The sequence below is a fragment of the Saccostrea cucullata genome, unplaced genomic scaffold (genome assembly GCF_032062105.1).
Source record: "Saccostrea cucullata isolate Sc308-1 unplaced genomic scaffold, CSIRO_AGI_Scuc_v1 ctg496, whole genome shotgun sequence".
Classification (NCBI taxonomy): domain Eukaryota; kingdom Metazoa; phylum Mollusca; class Bivalvia; order Ostreida; family Ostreidae; genus Saccostrea; species Saccostrea cuccullata.
The window spans coordinates 201,150-217,885 of NW_026930996.1; the positions used below are offsets into that span (position 1 = coordinate 201,150).

The 16,736-nt window shown below is 34.2% G+C and overlaps 3 protein-coding genes across 4 annotated transcripts in view; 2 read left to right on the forward strand and 1 right to left on the reverse strand.

Moving 5' to 3' along the window:
* The window catches only part of LOC134230971 (histone deacetylase complex subunit SAP30 homolog), a 181,822-nt gene that overhangs the window by 94,608 nt on the left and 70,478 nt on the right, over window positions 1–16,736 (reverse strand). The gene's annotated exons all lie outside the window — the stretch shown is intronic.
* LOC134230969 (casein kinase II subunit beta-like) overlaps window positions 7,047–16,736 on the forward strand; it is a 29,787-nt gene continuing 20,097 nt past the window's right edge. Inside the window, exons 1-2 of one of the 2 annotated variants that reach the window (XM_062712837.1) lie at window positions 7,047–7,053; window positions 7,215–7,276. In XM_062712837.1, the coding sequence (XP_062568821.1) occupies window positions 7,260–7,276 (17 nt within the window). In that variant the 5' untranslated portion in view covers window positions 7,047–7,053; window positions 7,215–7,259. The other variant, XM_062712838.1, reaches the window with a different exon arrangement.
* LOC134230959 (uncharacterized) lies at window positions 8,441–13,930 on the forward strand. The gene is made up of 7 exons (XM_062712821.1): window positions 8,441–8,566; window positions 10,550–10,657; window positions 10,870–10,931; window positions 11,731–11,851; window positions 12,117–12,181; window positions 12,720–12,800; window positions 13,025–13,930. Exons 1-7 carry the CDS (start codon window positions 8,480–8,482, stop codon window positions 13,158–13,160), a joined length of 660 nt encoding a protein of 219 aa, XP_062568805.1. The 5' UTR covers window positions 8,441–8,479; the 3' UTR covers window positions 13,161–13,930.

Sequence of the window (16,736 nt, forward strand, 5' to 3'; positions counted from 1 at the left end):
AGATTTCGGATCGGAAACCGTTGGTTTGCGAAGATGACCTTTGTATATAATAAATATGATTTTAAAATGTGCATGTTCTTGTTTTTTCATATGAAATAAGATTTTTTTTTTCAAATCTTAAATGAGATAGGTTTTTCTGCCCGAAGCAACTCGGACTAATTTGTTACATGGTAAAAAAATTCTAGTAAACGATTTTAATTGTCCATGGACATTTCTAAACTGCATCAAATTCCAAAGCGGTTGATAGATGGTGTATCAAATATATAATAAGTCATCAGTTTTAAAAACAGTTGTAGCGTAAAATAAAATACAATGTAATTCTGAACCCAGGAAAATGAAATTATAATATTAATAGAAATGAAAAGTACTTATATACAATATGTACAAATGAACTGATCAACATTGAATTAACTTGCCGGTCAGAAGTATTCAGATTTTCTAAAGTTTATTTTAAGAAAAAATAGATGTAGAATTTAGAATTAATATATATTTGTCATTGTGTACATTTTCACAGAAACTTTTCAATTCACTGTTTGTCACACACCCCACCCCCATACATAAAAACGTTTAATTTCCTTGCGATGATTATACATGTATTTAGAACTGATCTTTGCTTTTTACTGCAAATGGTTCTCTTGTACATGTAAAAAACTTTTCCGAACAATTTTTTCATGATGAACATAATTTGTGCCTTTTTTTTTCTCACCAACAATTTGCAATAATCATTCGAGCTTTCAAGTTGTCTGTCTCTTTGCTTTATCCGATTACGCTAAGTAAACAAACATCTTATATATTACATGTAGCTACAGATCTGTAGCTCGCTGGAATGCAGCTGAAAGAAATAGGGATGTCCGTCCAGGGAGGTTATTGTGCACAAAAAGCGCACTTTTTCCATTTACCAGTATTTCTCCGTTATGTAAATTATGCTACAACCTAAAAAATTTACTAACCATGTACTCCTAGCACATTCACAACTCCCACAACAGAAAATTCCCCTAACTGTTGTTTATAGCCCTTCTGGGCCTGATACATTGAGTCCATTTGGTGATATATACTGTCAAATTAGGTTCATGCATGACTTGCACATGCAGTTCTATTGTGAATGAAGTAAAATTTAGAATATGTAAGAACTCATGGTTAGTAATATTTTGAAATATATGGTAAAAAAGCAAACCACTTTTTTGTGCGCAATGAATAATTACAAAAAAATGTTATCTTCCGTACTGATGTAGAATGGAATGTATTCGCAGGAAAAAAAAATAATTACAAAAAAATCACTGATAGTATCTATCCAAATATTTATTTGTATACATGTATTTGTGTTTCTTCAGTAAATTCCCTCCTCCTCTTCCTGATAAAGAATTTCTTTTACTTTATAACCAGGTTAGGCAAATAATTGATTTGCTGTTCTAAATTATAGAATAAACAGAAAATTTCATAAGCAGATTTCTCTTTTCCCCGAGCATTTGGTGTGTGGTTTTTTATACCCCCGCTCCGAAGGAGAGGGGGGTATACTGTTTTACCCTTGTGTGTCTGTCCGTCTGTCTGTCCGTCCGTCCGTCTGTCTGTCTGTCTGTCTGTGTGTCCGTCCGAAACAAATTTTCGTCGCAGTTTTCTCAGCAACTACTCATCGTAGATGCTTGAAATTTTAACACAATCTTCTCTGAGGCATGCCATATGGTGGGATACATTTTCGTTCAAATCCGATGTCAACTTCCTGTTTGTCTGTGCGTCTGTCCATTTCATACATAACAAATTTTCGTCGCAGTTTTCTCAGCAACTACTCATCGTAGATGCTTGAAATTTTAACACAATCTTCTCTGAGGCATGCCATATGGTGGGATACATTTTCGTTTAAATCTGATGTCAACTTCCTGTTTGTCTGTGCGTTTGTCCATTTCATAAATAACAAATTTTCGTCGCAGTTTTCTCAGCAACTACTCATCGTAGATGCTTGAAATTTTAACACAATCTTCTCTGAGGCATGCCAGATGGTGGGATACATTTTCGTTCAAATCCCATGTCAACTTCCTGTTTGTCTGTACGTCTGTCCATTTCATACATAACAAATTTTTGTAGCAGTTTTCTCAGCAACTACTCATCATAGATGCTTGAAATTTTAACACAATCTTCTCTGAGGCATGCCATATGGTGGGATATATTTTTGCTCATCTCGGATATCAATATCCTGTTTGCCTGTGCGTCTGTCCGTTTCATACATTACAAATCTTTGACGCAGTTTTCTCATTAGCTATTTATAGCGGATGCTTGAAATTTTGTTACACTCTTTGTTGAGGCATGCCATATGGTGGGATTTATTTTGATATGAATCTGATGTCAACTTCATATTTTTCTGTGCATCTGCCTGTAATTGAACTTGTGTATTTTTAACATGATAGTGCTTATTTTTTTTTCTACTTATAGTTTATTAGTTTAAAAAAAAACATTTTGTTACCCTAACGTGCATTTGCGTCTAATGTGTATACATACAGTTATTTGGATTGTGTCGTTAACAGATGCCATTTGAACAAACTGAAGCAATGTAAAAAGCTTTTGCATAGGTTTTAGCGGAAGTCTTTTAATTTCACATAATTTGAGAAATATTTTTCTTTTTTCTAATTTATTTACGTACTTATTCTGTGAAAAATATTTTTTTGTCAATTATTTCTTATCATCATGTAGTATTTATTTTCTAAAATTTCGCGGAAGACAGTACAAGTTTGACTTATATTTGGGGAGGGGGGGGGGGGTTAGTGTACACACTAGGCCTTCTGGAAGCGTGTGCAATAGTCCGTGACCGCGATTCATCACATATATTTGGAATTGAAACTATCGCAGAGTATAGAGAAATATGGCGGACACCGCTTTGTTCGTTGCGTATAATAGGTTTATGACTTTGCACGATAGCTTTAAGGGATCTTTTTCGTGCACCTACTGCGACAGGGGACCTCGGTTTATATGGTTTGATCCGAAGGACTGGTCACCACATCCTACAGTGGGATTTAAACCGGCGACATAAGGATTAACTCCTTACTTCGCCACTCGAGAGCAGACGCTCTCACCACTGCGCCACACAGGCGACCTATCCAAAAGAAAGGCCCCCAATAGTACACCATTCCCCATCCTAAAGAAAGACCTCCAACACCATCGATCAAGCACCGTCTAAGCTACCCCCCCCCCCCCCATGCCACCAACGACCATATGCATCCAAAAGAAGGGCACCCAAGAGGAAACCTCCAATCACCGTCCAAGAGATAGACCTCCAATTGAAAACAACCAATCACCATCCAAAAGGAAAAAAAACAATAGGACATCACCAATCACCATTCAAAAAATAACCCCCCCCCCCCCATTGGCCACCACTAATCGCCATCTAAAAAAAACTCTATTGATAACACGTACTTACGGAAGCGTATTAGTGCCACGCAATATTTTTTTTAAGTTGGTAATTCCAACTTTAATCTTTCCTTTTCCAACTTTAAAGTTGGTAATTCCACCTTTAATCTTGGCTTTTCCAACTTTAATCTTGGCTTTTCCAACTTTAATGTTGGCTTTTCCAACTTTAAAGTTGGTAATTCCAACTTTAATGTTGGCTTTTCCAACTTTAAAGTTGGTAATTCCAACTTTAAAGTTGGAAATTCCAACTTTAATCTTGGCTTTTCCAACTTTAAAGTTGGAAATTCCAACTTTAATCTTGGCTTTTCCAACTTTAAAGTTGGTAATTCCAACTTTAATCTTGGCTTTTCCAACTTTAAAGTTGGTAATTCCAACTTTAAAGTTGGTAATTCCAACTTTAATGTTGGCTTTTCCAACTTCAAAGTTGGTAATTCCAACTTTAAAGTTGGAAATTCCAACTTTAATCTTGGCTTTTCCAACTTTGAAGTTGGTAATTCCAACTTTAATCTTGGCTTTTCCAACTTTAAAGTTGGTGATTCCAACTTTAAAAGTTGGCTTTTCCAACATTAATCTTGGCTTTTCCAACTTTAAAGTTGGTAATTCCAACTTTAATCTTTGCTTTTTCAACTTTAAAGTTGGTAATTCCACCTTTAATCTTGGCTTTTCCAACTTTAATCTTGGTTTTTCCAACTTTAAAGTTGGTAATTCCAACTTTAATATTGGCTTTTCCAACTTTAAAGTTGGTAATTCCAACTTTAATGTTGGCTTTTCCAACTTTAAAGTTGGTAATGGCTGGTAAGAACTTAAATTAAGACTCGATCAATAATGACTCCAAAAGGTACTACGAAAAATGTATGAGCGGATTTCGAGATTCCAAAGAACTATGGGGTTTTGCTCCTCTCCTCCCCCCTAAAAACCACATTTTTATCCCTCGGTGCCGAACTATGTGTGGATATTTTCACACATGTCTGCAGTATTCTTTTTTGTTCTTTATTTAAAAATTGAATTTGATAGTTACAAAAATGTTACACCTGTCAAAGTTTGAGAAAAAGAGCTTCATTACATATATATAGCACAGGTTTTAAGTATTCATAGGCCTCGGAAACGGGGGGGGAATTTTTGCAAAAATAGATATTTTACAGGCATTGAAAATGGGGATTTACCTTTTTTGCTGGTTTAGCCCCCCCCCCTTTCAATAACTCCCCCCCCTTTCAATTTGCTTCCGATGCCCATGGTATATGTATTAATAGGGCTGGGTATTGGCCCGAGATTTCGTATTGCGATATATTGCGATATTTTAAACTGTATTGCAATATGTATTGCAATATTTTCAATGTAATTTAAATGGCATTTTCTTACTATATTTACATTAATTTACATGCAGAATGTATACATAACTATGATAAGTAACCAACATGGAAAAAAAATCTCGTTGATTTCATTTAAGTTATGCTCTGAAATGTTCCCACAAAATAACTTCTGTCTTACTGTTTGGCTTAATAACAAACCTTCGTAAGTCCATTTTTAAATTCAATGACTAAATTCCTTAATCTACGTATATTGCCAATATATCGATATTACAAAATCGTATTGCGATACGATATTTTTTATCATTGTATTGCAATATATTGAAATATCGATATTACTGCCCAGCCCTATGTATTAATAAAGCACACAGTTTTCTTAATGAAAATTTAATACTCAGTAATGCGGCATAGTTCGTCAAAGCATTTTGGAGAACAGGACTTTTCTTTAAAAGTAGAGTAAGCATGCGAAGTGAATGTAATCAGCAATTCAATGTTTACAATAATGAAAGGATTTTTAAATCAGTTAAAAACACATTGCTAGATAACAATAAAAGTGAAATGAACCAAATTCACAAGACTGATAACACGAAAGGAGGCGGTCATTTTGCACATTAAAAGTTTGTGAAAAGTTATCTGCCCTAAATTGATGAAAAGTAGAAAAATTTTGATTACTCAAATTTTCCGCGGTTTATGCATGATTTGTTTGAAATTCAAATTACTTTTTACGTTATTTTTAAAAACATGTACTGCTTATATAGACTTCAATGTAAAATTCAATGTGAAATTAATCGGACATTAATCAAAATTTTGTAAATTCTGTTGGTGGAGCATTCTTATTTGATAACATCTTCAAAATGCTATCATGATTAAAAATATCGGACCATTCATTTATTAGGTAAAAAATATGGTCTTTATACATTGAATAGTTTACTTTTTACATCTGATATTTCTGAGGAGAAAAAAAAGAAAAATAAAAAACAAGAGGGCTACGTTATTGCATGGAAGTTAAATCAACACGCTTAATCAAAGAATTCACATGAAATATGCCTTATTATGGACTTTTCCAAAGCATTCGACAAAGTGAGCCATAGTCTCCTAATCCACAAACTCCACCATTATGGAATAAAAGGAAAGACCAATCAGTGGATTCAAAGCTTCCTTACCAACCGCAGGCAAAGGGTGGTCGTGGAGGGCGAATCATCTGAAGAGGTGTCTGTAGACTCGGGTGTTCCCCAAGGCTCGGTCCTTGGACCCAGTCTCTTTCTATTTTACATAAACGACATGCCAGAGGGCCTTCTATCAACGGTACGACTCTTCGCTGATGATACCGTAGCATACATGACCATCACATCAGATGCAGATGCAGAGAAGCTGCAGGTAGACCTAAACCAACTAGCAGTGTGGGAAAATAAGTGGCTCATGAAGTTCCACCCAGAAAAATGTAACGTGCTAAGCATCACCAGGAATCGTAGAGTCATCAAGAAGAACTATATCTTACATGGACACCAACTGGAGCATATCCCCTCTGCAAAATATCTAGGCGTTACCATCTCGTCAGATCTGAAGTGGACTGAACACATAAATAATATCACAGCTAAAGCGAACAGAACCATTGGATTCCTCAAAAGAAACATCAATATAAGTAACAGTAACATCAAAGAGAAAGCATACAAATCACTAGTTAGACCAAGTGTGGAGTATGCCAGTGCCGCCTGGAATCCTTATCTAAAGACAGATATCAACAAAATCGAAATGATTCAGCGCAGAGCAGCTCGGTATGTCCACAATAGATACCACAACACCTCGTCTGTAACCGAGATGCTAAACCAACTGGAATGGCCATCACTAGAAGAGAGACGAAGGATAGCCTGTCTCAGTGCCATGTATAAACTCGCCAACAATGAAGTCCAGATTGACACCAGCCAGAAACTAAGAACTCAGGACAGAACAACCAGAAACAACAATATACTGGCATTTCAGCTACCATCTTGCAGAACTTCAGTGAGGAAGGAGTCATTCTACCCACGTACCATCCAGGAGTGGAATGCCCTACCCACCTCTATCGTGATGGCACCGAGCCTTGACTGCTTCAAGGCTCGCCTCCGTCGATAGGTCACCAGCACAAAAAAAAAAAAAAAAATTATTTTTTAAAATTCACTTGTAAATAGACTTTCACAATTGTTACATTTTTTTTTTTTTTTCTTTTAATCATGCGCACACCTGGTGGCATAATAGTCAACAGATTGACGGAGGCCACGTACTGGTAGAAGTAGAAGTAGAAGTAGAATACAATCGGGATCGGGGTGCCAAAAATAGCTACGTTTTTCTGGGGGAAAAGAAAAGGCGGTACACCGTACAGTAAGTTTTGGTGAAAAATAACAGTGTAAGTGTTAATTAATTAATAGATATTACCATATTGACACGTATAATGACTGTCATATTATTTTAAACTTAATATTTAACCGAGTTCATTTCAAACATTTTGAGTTTTCATAAATTTTATGTTCTGCAGGGTTCTTTTGCGTCTATTTGACCTGGAGCACTGAGGAGCGGGTCATGGGGAAAATCTGGATGTAAGTTAGTTTACCTGTCTTACTGTTTTGTTTTGTATTAAGGAAAAAAAAAATATGCATGGGGGCAGGCTTCTTTGTTCGTATTTTAAACTTCAAACTCTTAGCTAAATATAAATCGTCAGTCTGTATGAAATAAATCGTCAGTCTGCATATTGGTCGATCGTAAGTCTTGTATTAAACTCCCACGGTAGAGTCTATAACATAACCTAGTCCTGGATTTCGGGAATGTTATTTCCGGTTTGGTTTTCACATGTATAAATTTCTTGAACACCGAACCCGATTTATTTTCGGGAAATCCAACGTGGAAAAGGTTGGGATATGCATATCTCTTTTGAATGCCGTTATCCTTTCATCTCAGAAGATGCATGAAATAGACGAAGAAACAGGGTATGAATTTGTATGAAGTATAATATAGTGAATATGCGGTATTGAGGAAAAATGTTAACATCTTGATAAAGTTTTTTTGAAAATATGGGTACTATGGTACCCATTTTGATTACTTTTTGAAAAAAGGAAGGGTGTTAAAAAATATTTAATTTTCATTATTTTTATTTTTCGTATCCATAGTGACACTTGGAAAGACCTGTTTGATGGTGAATTAACATCACACTCTGGGTTTGTGACATCTTCCACAAAATTGGACAAGTTGTTACAGGAGTATGATTATGCAACTTCGTCCATCCGATGTATAAAAAGTTCCAAAGAATTTGGAAAAGATGTTGGTGAGAGCTTGTGGCTATATTTTATTATTCAATGCCAATTATGCTTTATTTAATACTTTAGAAATAGTAAACACTTTAGCTCACGGGAAGCATAGGGATATGGTGTCAGGTGGTTACATTTAAAATCAGTGTTTGACCATCGTCGCAAGCCACGGGTTTTGTGTCCATTCTATTTCCACAAACGGACACAAAACCCGTGGCTTGCGACGATGGTGTTTGACCTGCAATGGTTATATCCTATGAGGTATGCTTGGAAAATGAAACTATGCAGGTTGAACATGTGTTTATGAAAGTTTTTCGATAAAGTCGTTCCAATTACTCCCACCCTCCTCTAGATTATCAATTTTAAAAATCTATTTACTTTATACACACTTAAATTTCTTTTGCAATTGCTATAGATGTAGGAAGAATTGATAAAGCCCATATTAGATTTGTGGACACACAGGGAAATGCTGAACATGATGCCATCCCTTTCATCATTATGGGTAAAAGAGTCCTTGAATGTCATCAGGGATATGACCGAGACAAAAGGAACAACGAAAAGAAAAAAATGAAATCAAGAGAAGATGTAAGTATGCATAATTTATTTACTACTTCAGAAAAAAAGTCCATTCATTAAACTTTACTTTAAACTTTAAACCAGTCACAGTTCAACATACTCCAATCACTAAAAAACAATAATCCAGTCTTGGTTCAACATACTCCATTCACTAAAAAACAATAATCCAGTATTTATTCAACATACTCCATTCACTTAACAACATAACCCAGTCACTGTTCAACATACTACAGATACTAAACAACATAACCAAGTCATGGTTCAACATACTCAAGTCACTAAACAACCTATTCTAGTCACTAAACAACATGACCCAGTCACTGAATAGCATAATCCAGTCATGGTTCAACATACTACATTCACTAGAAAACATAACCCAGTCTCGGTTCAACATACTCCATTCACTAAACAACATAACCCAGTCTTGGTTCAACATACTACATTCATTAAACAACCTAACCGAGGCGTGGTTCAACATCCTCCAGTCCCTGAATAACATAACCCAGTCTCGGTTCATTATACTCCATTCACTAAACAACATAATCCACTCCTGGTTCAACATCCTTCATTCACTAAACAACATAACCAAGTCACTGAATAGCATAACCCAGTCACAGTTCAACATACTCCAGTCAGTTAACAACCTAACCCAGTCTTGGTTCAACATACTACATTCACTAAACAACCTAACCCAATCACAGATCAACACACTACATTCACTAAAAACATAATCCAGTCTTGGCTCAAAATACTACATTCCCTAAACAACCTAACCCAGTCACAGATCAACATACTCCAGGCACTAAACAACATAACCCAGTCATGGTTCATCATACTCCAGGCACTAAACAACATAATCCAGTCACTAAACAACATAACCCAGTCACTGAATAGCATAATCCAGTAATGGTTAAACATACTACATTCACTAAAAACATAACTCAGTCTTGGTTTAACAAACTTCATTCAGTTAACAACATAATCCATTCAAGGTTCAACATACTCCAGGCTCTAAACAACATAATCCAGTCTTGGTTCATCATACTCCAGGCACTAAACAACATAATCCAGTCTTGGTTCAAAATACTACATTCACTAAACAAAATAATCCATGCTTGGTTCAAAATACTACATTCACTAAACAACCTAACCCAGTCACAGTTCAACATACTCCTGGCACTAAACAACATAATCCAGTCTTGGTTCAACATACTACATTCACTAAACAACCTAACCCAGTCACAGTTCAACATACTCCAGGCACTAAACAACATAATCCAGTCATGGTTCAACACACTCCAGGCACTAAACAACATAATCCAGGCACTAAACAACATAACCCAGTCCAGGTTCAACATACTCCAGGCACTAAACAACATAACCCAGTCTCGGTTCAACATACTCCAGGCACTAAACAACATAACCCAGTCCAGGTTCAACATACTTCATTCACTAAACAACATAACCCAGTCTCGGTTCAACATACTCCATTCACATAACAACATAACCCAGTCTTGGTTCATTATACTCCATTCACTAAACAACATAATCCAGTCTTGGTTCATTATACTCCAGGCACTAAACAACATAATCCAGTCTTGATTCATTATACTCCATTCACTAAACAACATAATCCAGTCTTGGTTCGACATACTCCAGGCACTAAACAACATAACCCAGTCTTGGTTCATTATACTATGGGCACTAAACAACATAATCCTGTCTTGGTTCAACATACTACATTCATTAAACAACATAATCCAGTCTTGGTTCATCATACTCCAGGCACTAAACAACATAATCCAGTCTTGGTTCATCATACTCTAGGCACTAAACAACATAATTCAGTCTTGGTTCATCATACTCTAAGCTCTAAACAACATAATCCAGTCTTGGTTCATCATACTCTAGGCACTAAACAACATAATTCAGTCTTGGTTCATCATACTCTAGGCACTAAACAACATAATCCAAAATGTGTTTTACTTGTAGACTGAACAGTCCATGAAATTGGTTCATATTTTGTGTGAATGGCCAAGGATGGATCTTCCCATAACCAAGGGATCAGGAAATATACTAGGCTACAATAAAGCATCTCTGGTAATTTAAGTAATGTTTTGCATACATGTTTATCTAAATGCCCTGACTTCACAATTTAAGTTTCTTGTTTATCTTTTTATAATATTTCCTACATGTATTGATTTCACAAAGATATAAAGAGAGGATAAGTCTGTTTTAAATGCTTAGTAATATTAATTAAGTTCTACAACACTACGAAAAGATTTCTAATAATTATTTTAAAAATTTTATAGTTTGAAAACAATGTCAAAACAAAGCTGAAGGAAATGTTGGAATTAGAAGAGGGTGATAAGAGGTACGTGATGTACTTGTATATATATACATGAGCAGCTTATTTACTTTAAAATTGTCAATCTTCATTAACTTTATGGGCAATCAATTAAATGATCAAAATTTCATTATTGTAACCCTGCTCCTAAGTAGAGGGGTATATTGTTTTACCCTTTTGGGTCTACCCATCTGTTTGTCTAGCTGTCTGTCCATAACAATTTTTTTCGCATGTTTCACAGCATCATACCGTATAAGTGGAAATTTTAGCGAGGATTTAATTTTGGCATTATTAGCAAGGCTTTTAAGATCACTAAAATTGAATATAGCTAAAAATGAATTGCGTGTTATTTATACTAGCTTCTTGAGTGGGCATTTTAAAATCGTTAAAATTACTTCTCGCTAAAAATAAAATACCAGTTTTTAAGGAGAAATCGCTAAATTTGTGTCTCGCTAAAATTTCCACTTATACGGTAGCAGATGCTTGAAATTTTAAAACATACTTTGTTGAGGTATTCTGTATGGTGGGATTTATTTTTGTGTGAATCTTATGTCAACTTCCTATTTATTCGTGAATCTGCCTGTAACTGAACTTTACATTGTGTACATATATATATTAACATATAGTGTATTTTTACATCATAGTAGAGGTATTACTAGTGAGCATTGGCTCACAGATTTCTTGCTAGAAATTTAAAAGATTTCATGGTATGTCCTACATATTGTTACATTGTTTCATGAATTTTTGTTTCAAAGAGATACAGTAACAACTGGATAAAATAGAAATGTTATAAACTTCATTTTTAGGATGTATATTGCTTTTGCAGGTGTTATGAACCACATTGGAGACATCTACGTTGGATTGACAGGAATGACTTGACAGACCATAATGTGATGAATAACTGTTTGAAAGGAATGAAAGAAAGAGATAAACTTTTTCATAAAAAGGTAATTTTAACACTCAAATGTTTGCTCTGTAGTATATAATGCATTTCATAAAATATGACTAGTCTTGCATATTTTGTACCCAGTAATTGCTCTATGCAAGTTAAGTAACAGTTATAGAGACTATTTCTTAACTTGATTCATGTGTTTTTCATGATGATATATTTAGGTATGTATATATTTATTAATGTGTGTAAGTGTGTGAGAGAGGGCAAGGGTGTGTTAGAAAAGGAAAAGAATACAATTGATTTTTTTTTTATTCTTAAAGGGATGGGCTGAAATAAGTGCTCTTGTTTTAGAAGAATTCGGCTTGTTTAAACCCAAAACAATCATGTAAGTTTCTATCTCAATTTAATTAAGCTATTTAATAAAGTTGATTTGGAAGATGAATCTAAACCTGTCACCTTTAGAGGTTTGTGGCTATTTGTGTCTATAAGTTAACTAAATTGTCATTGTTACTAAATTGTGCATTTCCTAATTAATACAGTTGAAATAATAAAACATTTATTTCAAAAGGTAGAAATTGCACCCATTGAAGAATATCTGTAAATCCCTCTTTTTTGTGATAACTTTATTTTTTGGCAAAAGTAGCAAGACTATTTGATACTTGGGAAATTTTTTGTTCTTCCATAGAGTCCCTCCTAAATGAACAAATCATGTGGGGCAATAATCAAAATTAATCAAAATTTGGTTTTTCTTGTTAACACCAAGTAAAAAGCATTCTTTTAAAATCAAAATAATTCAAATTCCCCTTTTCAAATAATTAAAGACGACTAATAAATTATGTTCAGAATTCTTGTTTCAATTTTTAATTTTTGATGGACAAATTATTAAAATGTTTATACAAATGTATTTCTCTATTTGGATATAGTGGTATCTTTAGTCCTCCAGGGTTTTACCTTAGTTTAAAAAACTGCACAAATGGAAAACTAAAAGCAACGCTGGAAGATGGGTATGATAGTTTATTATATTTAGTTAACATTCAACTAACTGTGATATTCAAAATATCCCTGTAATAACAATCTGGAGTTATATCTTTGTAACTAAATTGTTAATTATATTTAAGTAAACAGTATATTTCCTAATATCCATTATTCACATCTGTTATGGTCTTGATTTGATTATTATTAATTATAGACGACTTTATTCTTAATTATTTCATACATTTTATTTTAGGCCAGGACAGAGATTGAATGAGGGAGTTGCATACTTTAGGGATGTATTGCTTGTAGAAGCAAGAATTCTCATTGCCTCCACTGTAAAAAACATTACTTATAGCGAAGCTGAAAAACTTCTCTATCCATTGAAATAACAATTAAAAACAGCATTGATAAAGAGTAAAGATATATATATATATATATATATATATATATATATATATATATATATATATATATATATATATATATATATATATATATATATCAGGATATGATGAAATATCACTGTTGTTCAAATAGACAGTCAGGGCAAATTCATGATGTACTTTGCTACTGTAGATGAGTAAAGTCCCTAACTCTTATAATCATGATTTCATTCATATCACATCCACACCAATTCCAAAGTGTTGTATCAATAATTCTTACTTGAACCATTCTTTAGTAAATGTTGGAAGAAATTGATGAAAATTTCATATCAATTGACTAGAGGAAAATATTAACTTGTTCTGTTTTTCTGACTTTAAGTGAAACAAATTTTACATTCAACAATCATTGGATTTTTGTGTTATTTTAAAAGGAACACTCGTGCAGCCACATTTTTTTTTCAATAAAGAACTTAAATTTGTATAATTATCAGATGATTATATATCCATAATTTTAAAGTGATTCAAAATGGTGTACATGTAATACATTCGCATGGACTTAGAATTGTATGTGTAGCTAATTTTGGATGCAGATCATTAGTTGAACTGTAATATATGTTAAATATTTATGAATTAACTCTGTTGGAAGTGATCATTCATAGATGATGCAACTTAATATTGTTTAAAATTTGTGCAAAGCTGAATACAAAAATACCTAATCATAATTTTAAGTATCAAATCTCTATTGTGTGAAATAAATTACTTTCCTACAAGTTTTATATATATAATCTGCCTTATTTTTGGATAGTATTAATTATCCAGGTCCAATCAATGGTGTCAAGGATTTATTCTGTATACTTTGAGGAAGAAGGGTGTATGGAATCACCATACACCCTTAATTGGACCTGGATAACGAATGTATTTCCTACTTTGGAACCATAAACATCAGAGCCAATCTATGGATCAGATGATCTATAACTACATACTACAATGCATCCTGACACCATGTTATTTGGATTTTATCATAGAGAAAGTGTGTTTTGTGACATCACATTTTATTTACCCCCTGCTTAAGTGGGGGGCCAAAATTTAACATCCAACTCTGTATACAATCAAAGCTTGTGTTTCAAGCTACATGGGAAAAAAGAATTATACACAAATATTTTGTTCCATGATCGGAAAGTGTTTCTTGGTGACTTGGCTATGCTGTTTTGTGACTTTGTCATGTTAAACTGTTACTGGGTTAGGTTGTAATAGAGAGTTGGTTATGTTGAACCTTGACTGGGTAAAAGTCTGGGTTAGGTTGTAATAGAGAGTTGGTTATGTTGAACCTTGACTGGGTAAAAGTCTGGGTTAGGTTGTAATAGAGAGTTGGTTATGTTGAACCTTGACTGGGTTATGTTGTTTAGAGAGTTGGTTATGTTGAACCGTGAATTGTTTAGGTTGTTTATAGACTTAATCATGTTTAACCATGACTAGGTTAGGTTGTTTAGAGAGTTGGTTATGTTGAACCGTGACTGGGTTAGGTTGTTTAGAGAGTTGGTTATGTTGAACCTTGACTGGATTAGGTTGTTTAGAGACTTGATTATGTTAAACCGTGACTGGGCTAGGTTTGTTTAGAGAGTTGGTTCTATTGAACCATGACTGGGTTAGCTTGTTTAGAGAATTGGTTGTGTTGAACCATGACTAGGTTAGGTTGTTTAGAGAGTTAGTTATGTTGAATCGTGACTGGGTAATGTAGTTTATAGACTTGTTTATGTAGAACTGTGACTGGATTATGTAGTTTAGAGACTGGATTATGTAGTTTAGAGACTTGTTTATATTGAACCGTGACTGGATTATGTAGTTTAGAGACTTGTTTATGAAGAACCATGACTGGATTATGTAGTTTAGAGACTTGTTTATGTAGAACCGTGACTGGGTTATGTAGTTAAGAGACTTGTTTATGTAGAACCGTGACTGGATTATGTAGTTTAGAGACTTGTTTATATTGAACCGTGACTAGGTTATATAGTTTAGAGACTTGTTTATGTAGAACCATGAGTGGATTATGTAGTTTAGAGACTTGTTTATGTAGAACCGTGACTGGATTATGTAGTTTAGAGACTTGTTTATGTAGAACCATGACTGGATTATGTAGTTTAGAGACTTGTTTATAGAACCGTGACTGGTTATATAGTTTAGAGACTTGTTTATGTAGAACCATGACTGGATTATGTAGTTTAGAGACTTGTTTATGTAGAACCGTGACTGGATTATGTAGTTTAGAGACTTGTTTATGTAGAACCGTGACTGGATTATGTAGTTTAGAGACTTGTTTATGTAGAACCATGACTGGATTATGTAGTTTAGAGACTTGTTTATGTAGAACCATGACTGGATTATGTAGTTTAGAGACTTGTTTATGTAGAACCATGACTGGATTATGTAGTTTAGAGACTTGTTTATGTAGAACCATGACTGGGTTATGTAGTTTAGAGACTTGTTTATGTAGAACCATGACTGGATTATGTAGTTTAGAGACTTGTTTATGTAGAACCGTGACTGGATTATGTAGTTTAGAGACTTGTTTATGTAGAACCATGACTGGATTATTTAGTTAAGAGAGTTGTTTATGTAGAACCGTGACTGGATTATGTAGTTTAGAGACTTGTTTATGTAGAACCGTGACTGGGTTATGTAGTTTAGAGACTTGTTTATGTAGAACCGTGACTGGATTATGTAGTTTAGAGACTTGTTTATGAAGAACTGTGACTAGGTTAGGTAGTTTAGAGACTTGTTTATGTAGAGCCGTGACTGGATTATGTAGTTTAGAGACTTGTTTATGAAGAACCATGACTGGGTTATGTAGTTTAGAGACTTGTTTATGAAGAACCATGACTGGATTATGTAGTTTAGAGACTTGTTTATGTAGAACCGTGACTGGATTATGTAGTTTAGAGACTTGTTTATGTAGAACCTTGACTGGATTATGTAGTTTAGAGACGTTTATGTAGAACCGTGACTGGGTTATGTAGTTTAGAGACTTGTTTATATTGAACCGTGACTAGGTTATGTAGTTTAGAGACTTGTTTTTGTGGAACTGGGACTGGATTATGTAGTTTAGAGACTTGTTTATGTGGAACTGTGACTGGGTTAAGTAGTTTAGAGACTTGCTTATGTTCAACCATGACTGTATAATGTTGAAAAGTGACTGGGATATGTAGTTCAGTGGATTGGTTACACTGTTAGGTGACTGGGATCTGTTGAACCATGACTGGATTATTAGGTTTCCCTGTGTATCGGATTTTAGTTTCCGATGAATGTTTTTTTAATGAGTTATTTCACAGTTGAACATTTTATTAGGTTATGTTGAACACCTATATCATCATATATTGCTCGTTGAACGTTATTTTATTTCTAGGACCTAATTCCTTTTATCCAGGTTCACATTTAGAGACTAATTACCTAGCGTTATATGGGCTGGATTCCTTATAACAAATTTCTTTTTGTCTCGGTAGATTAACATACTTAATCAAGTAAATAATATTCTCCAGTACGTGCACATGCCAAATACTAAAGTAGGTCACTAATTCTATTTTGGCA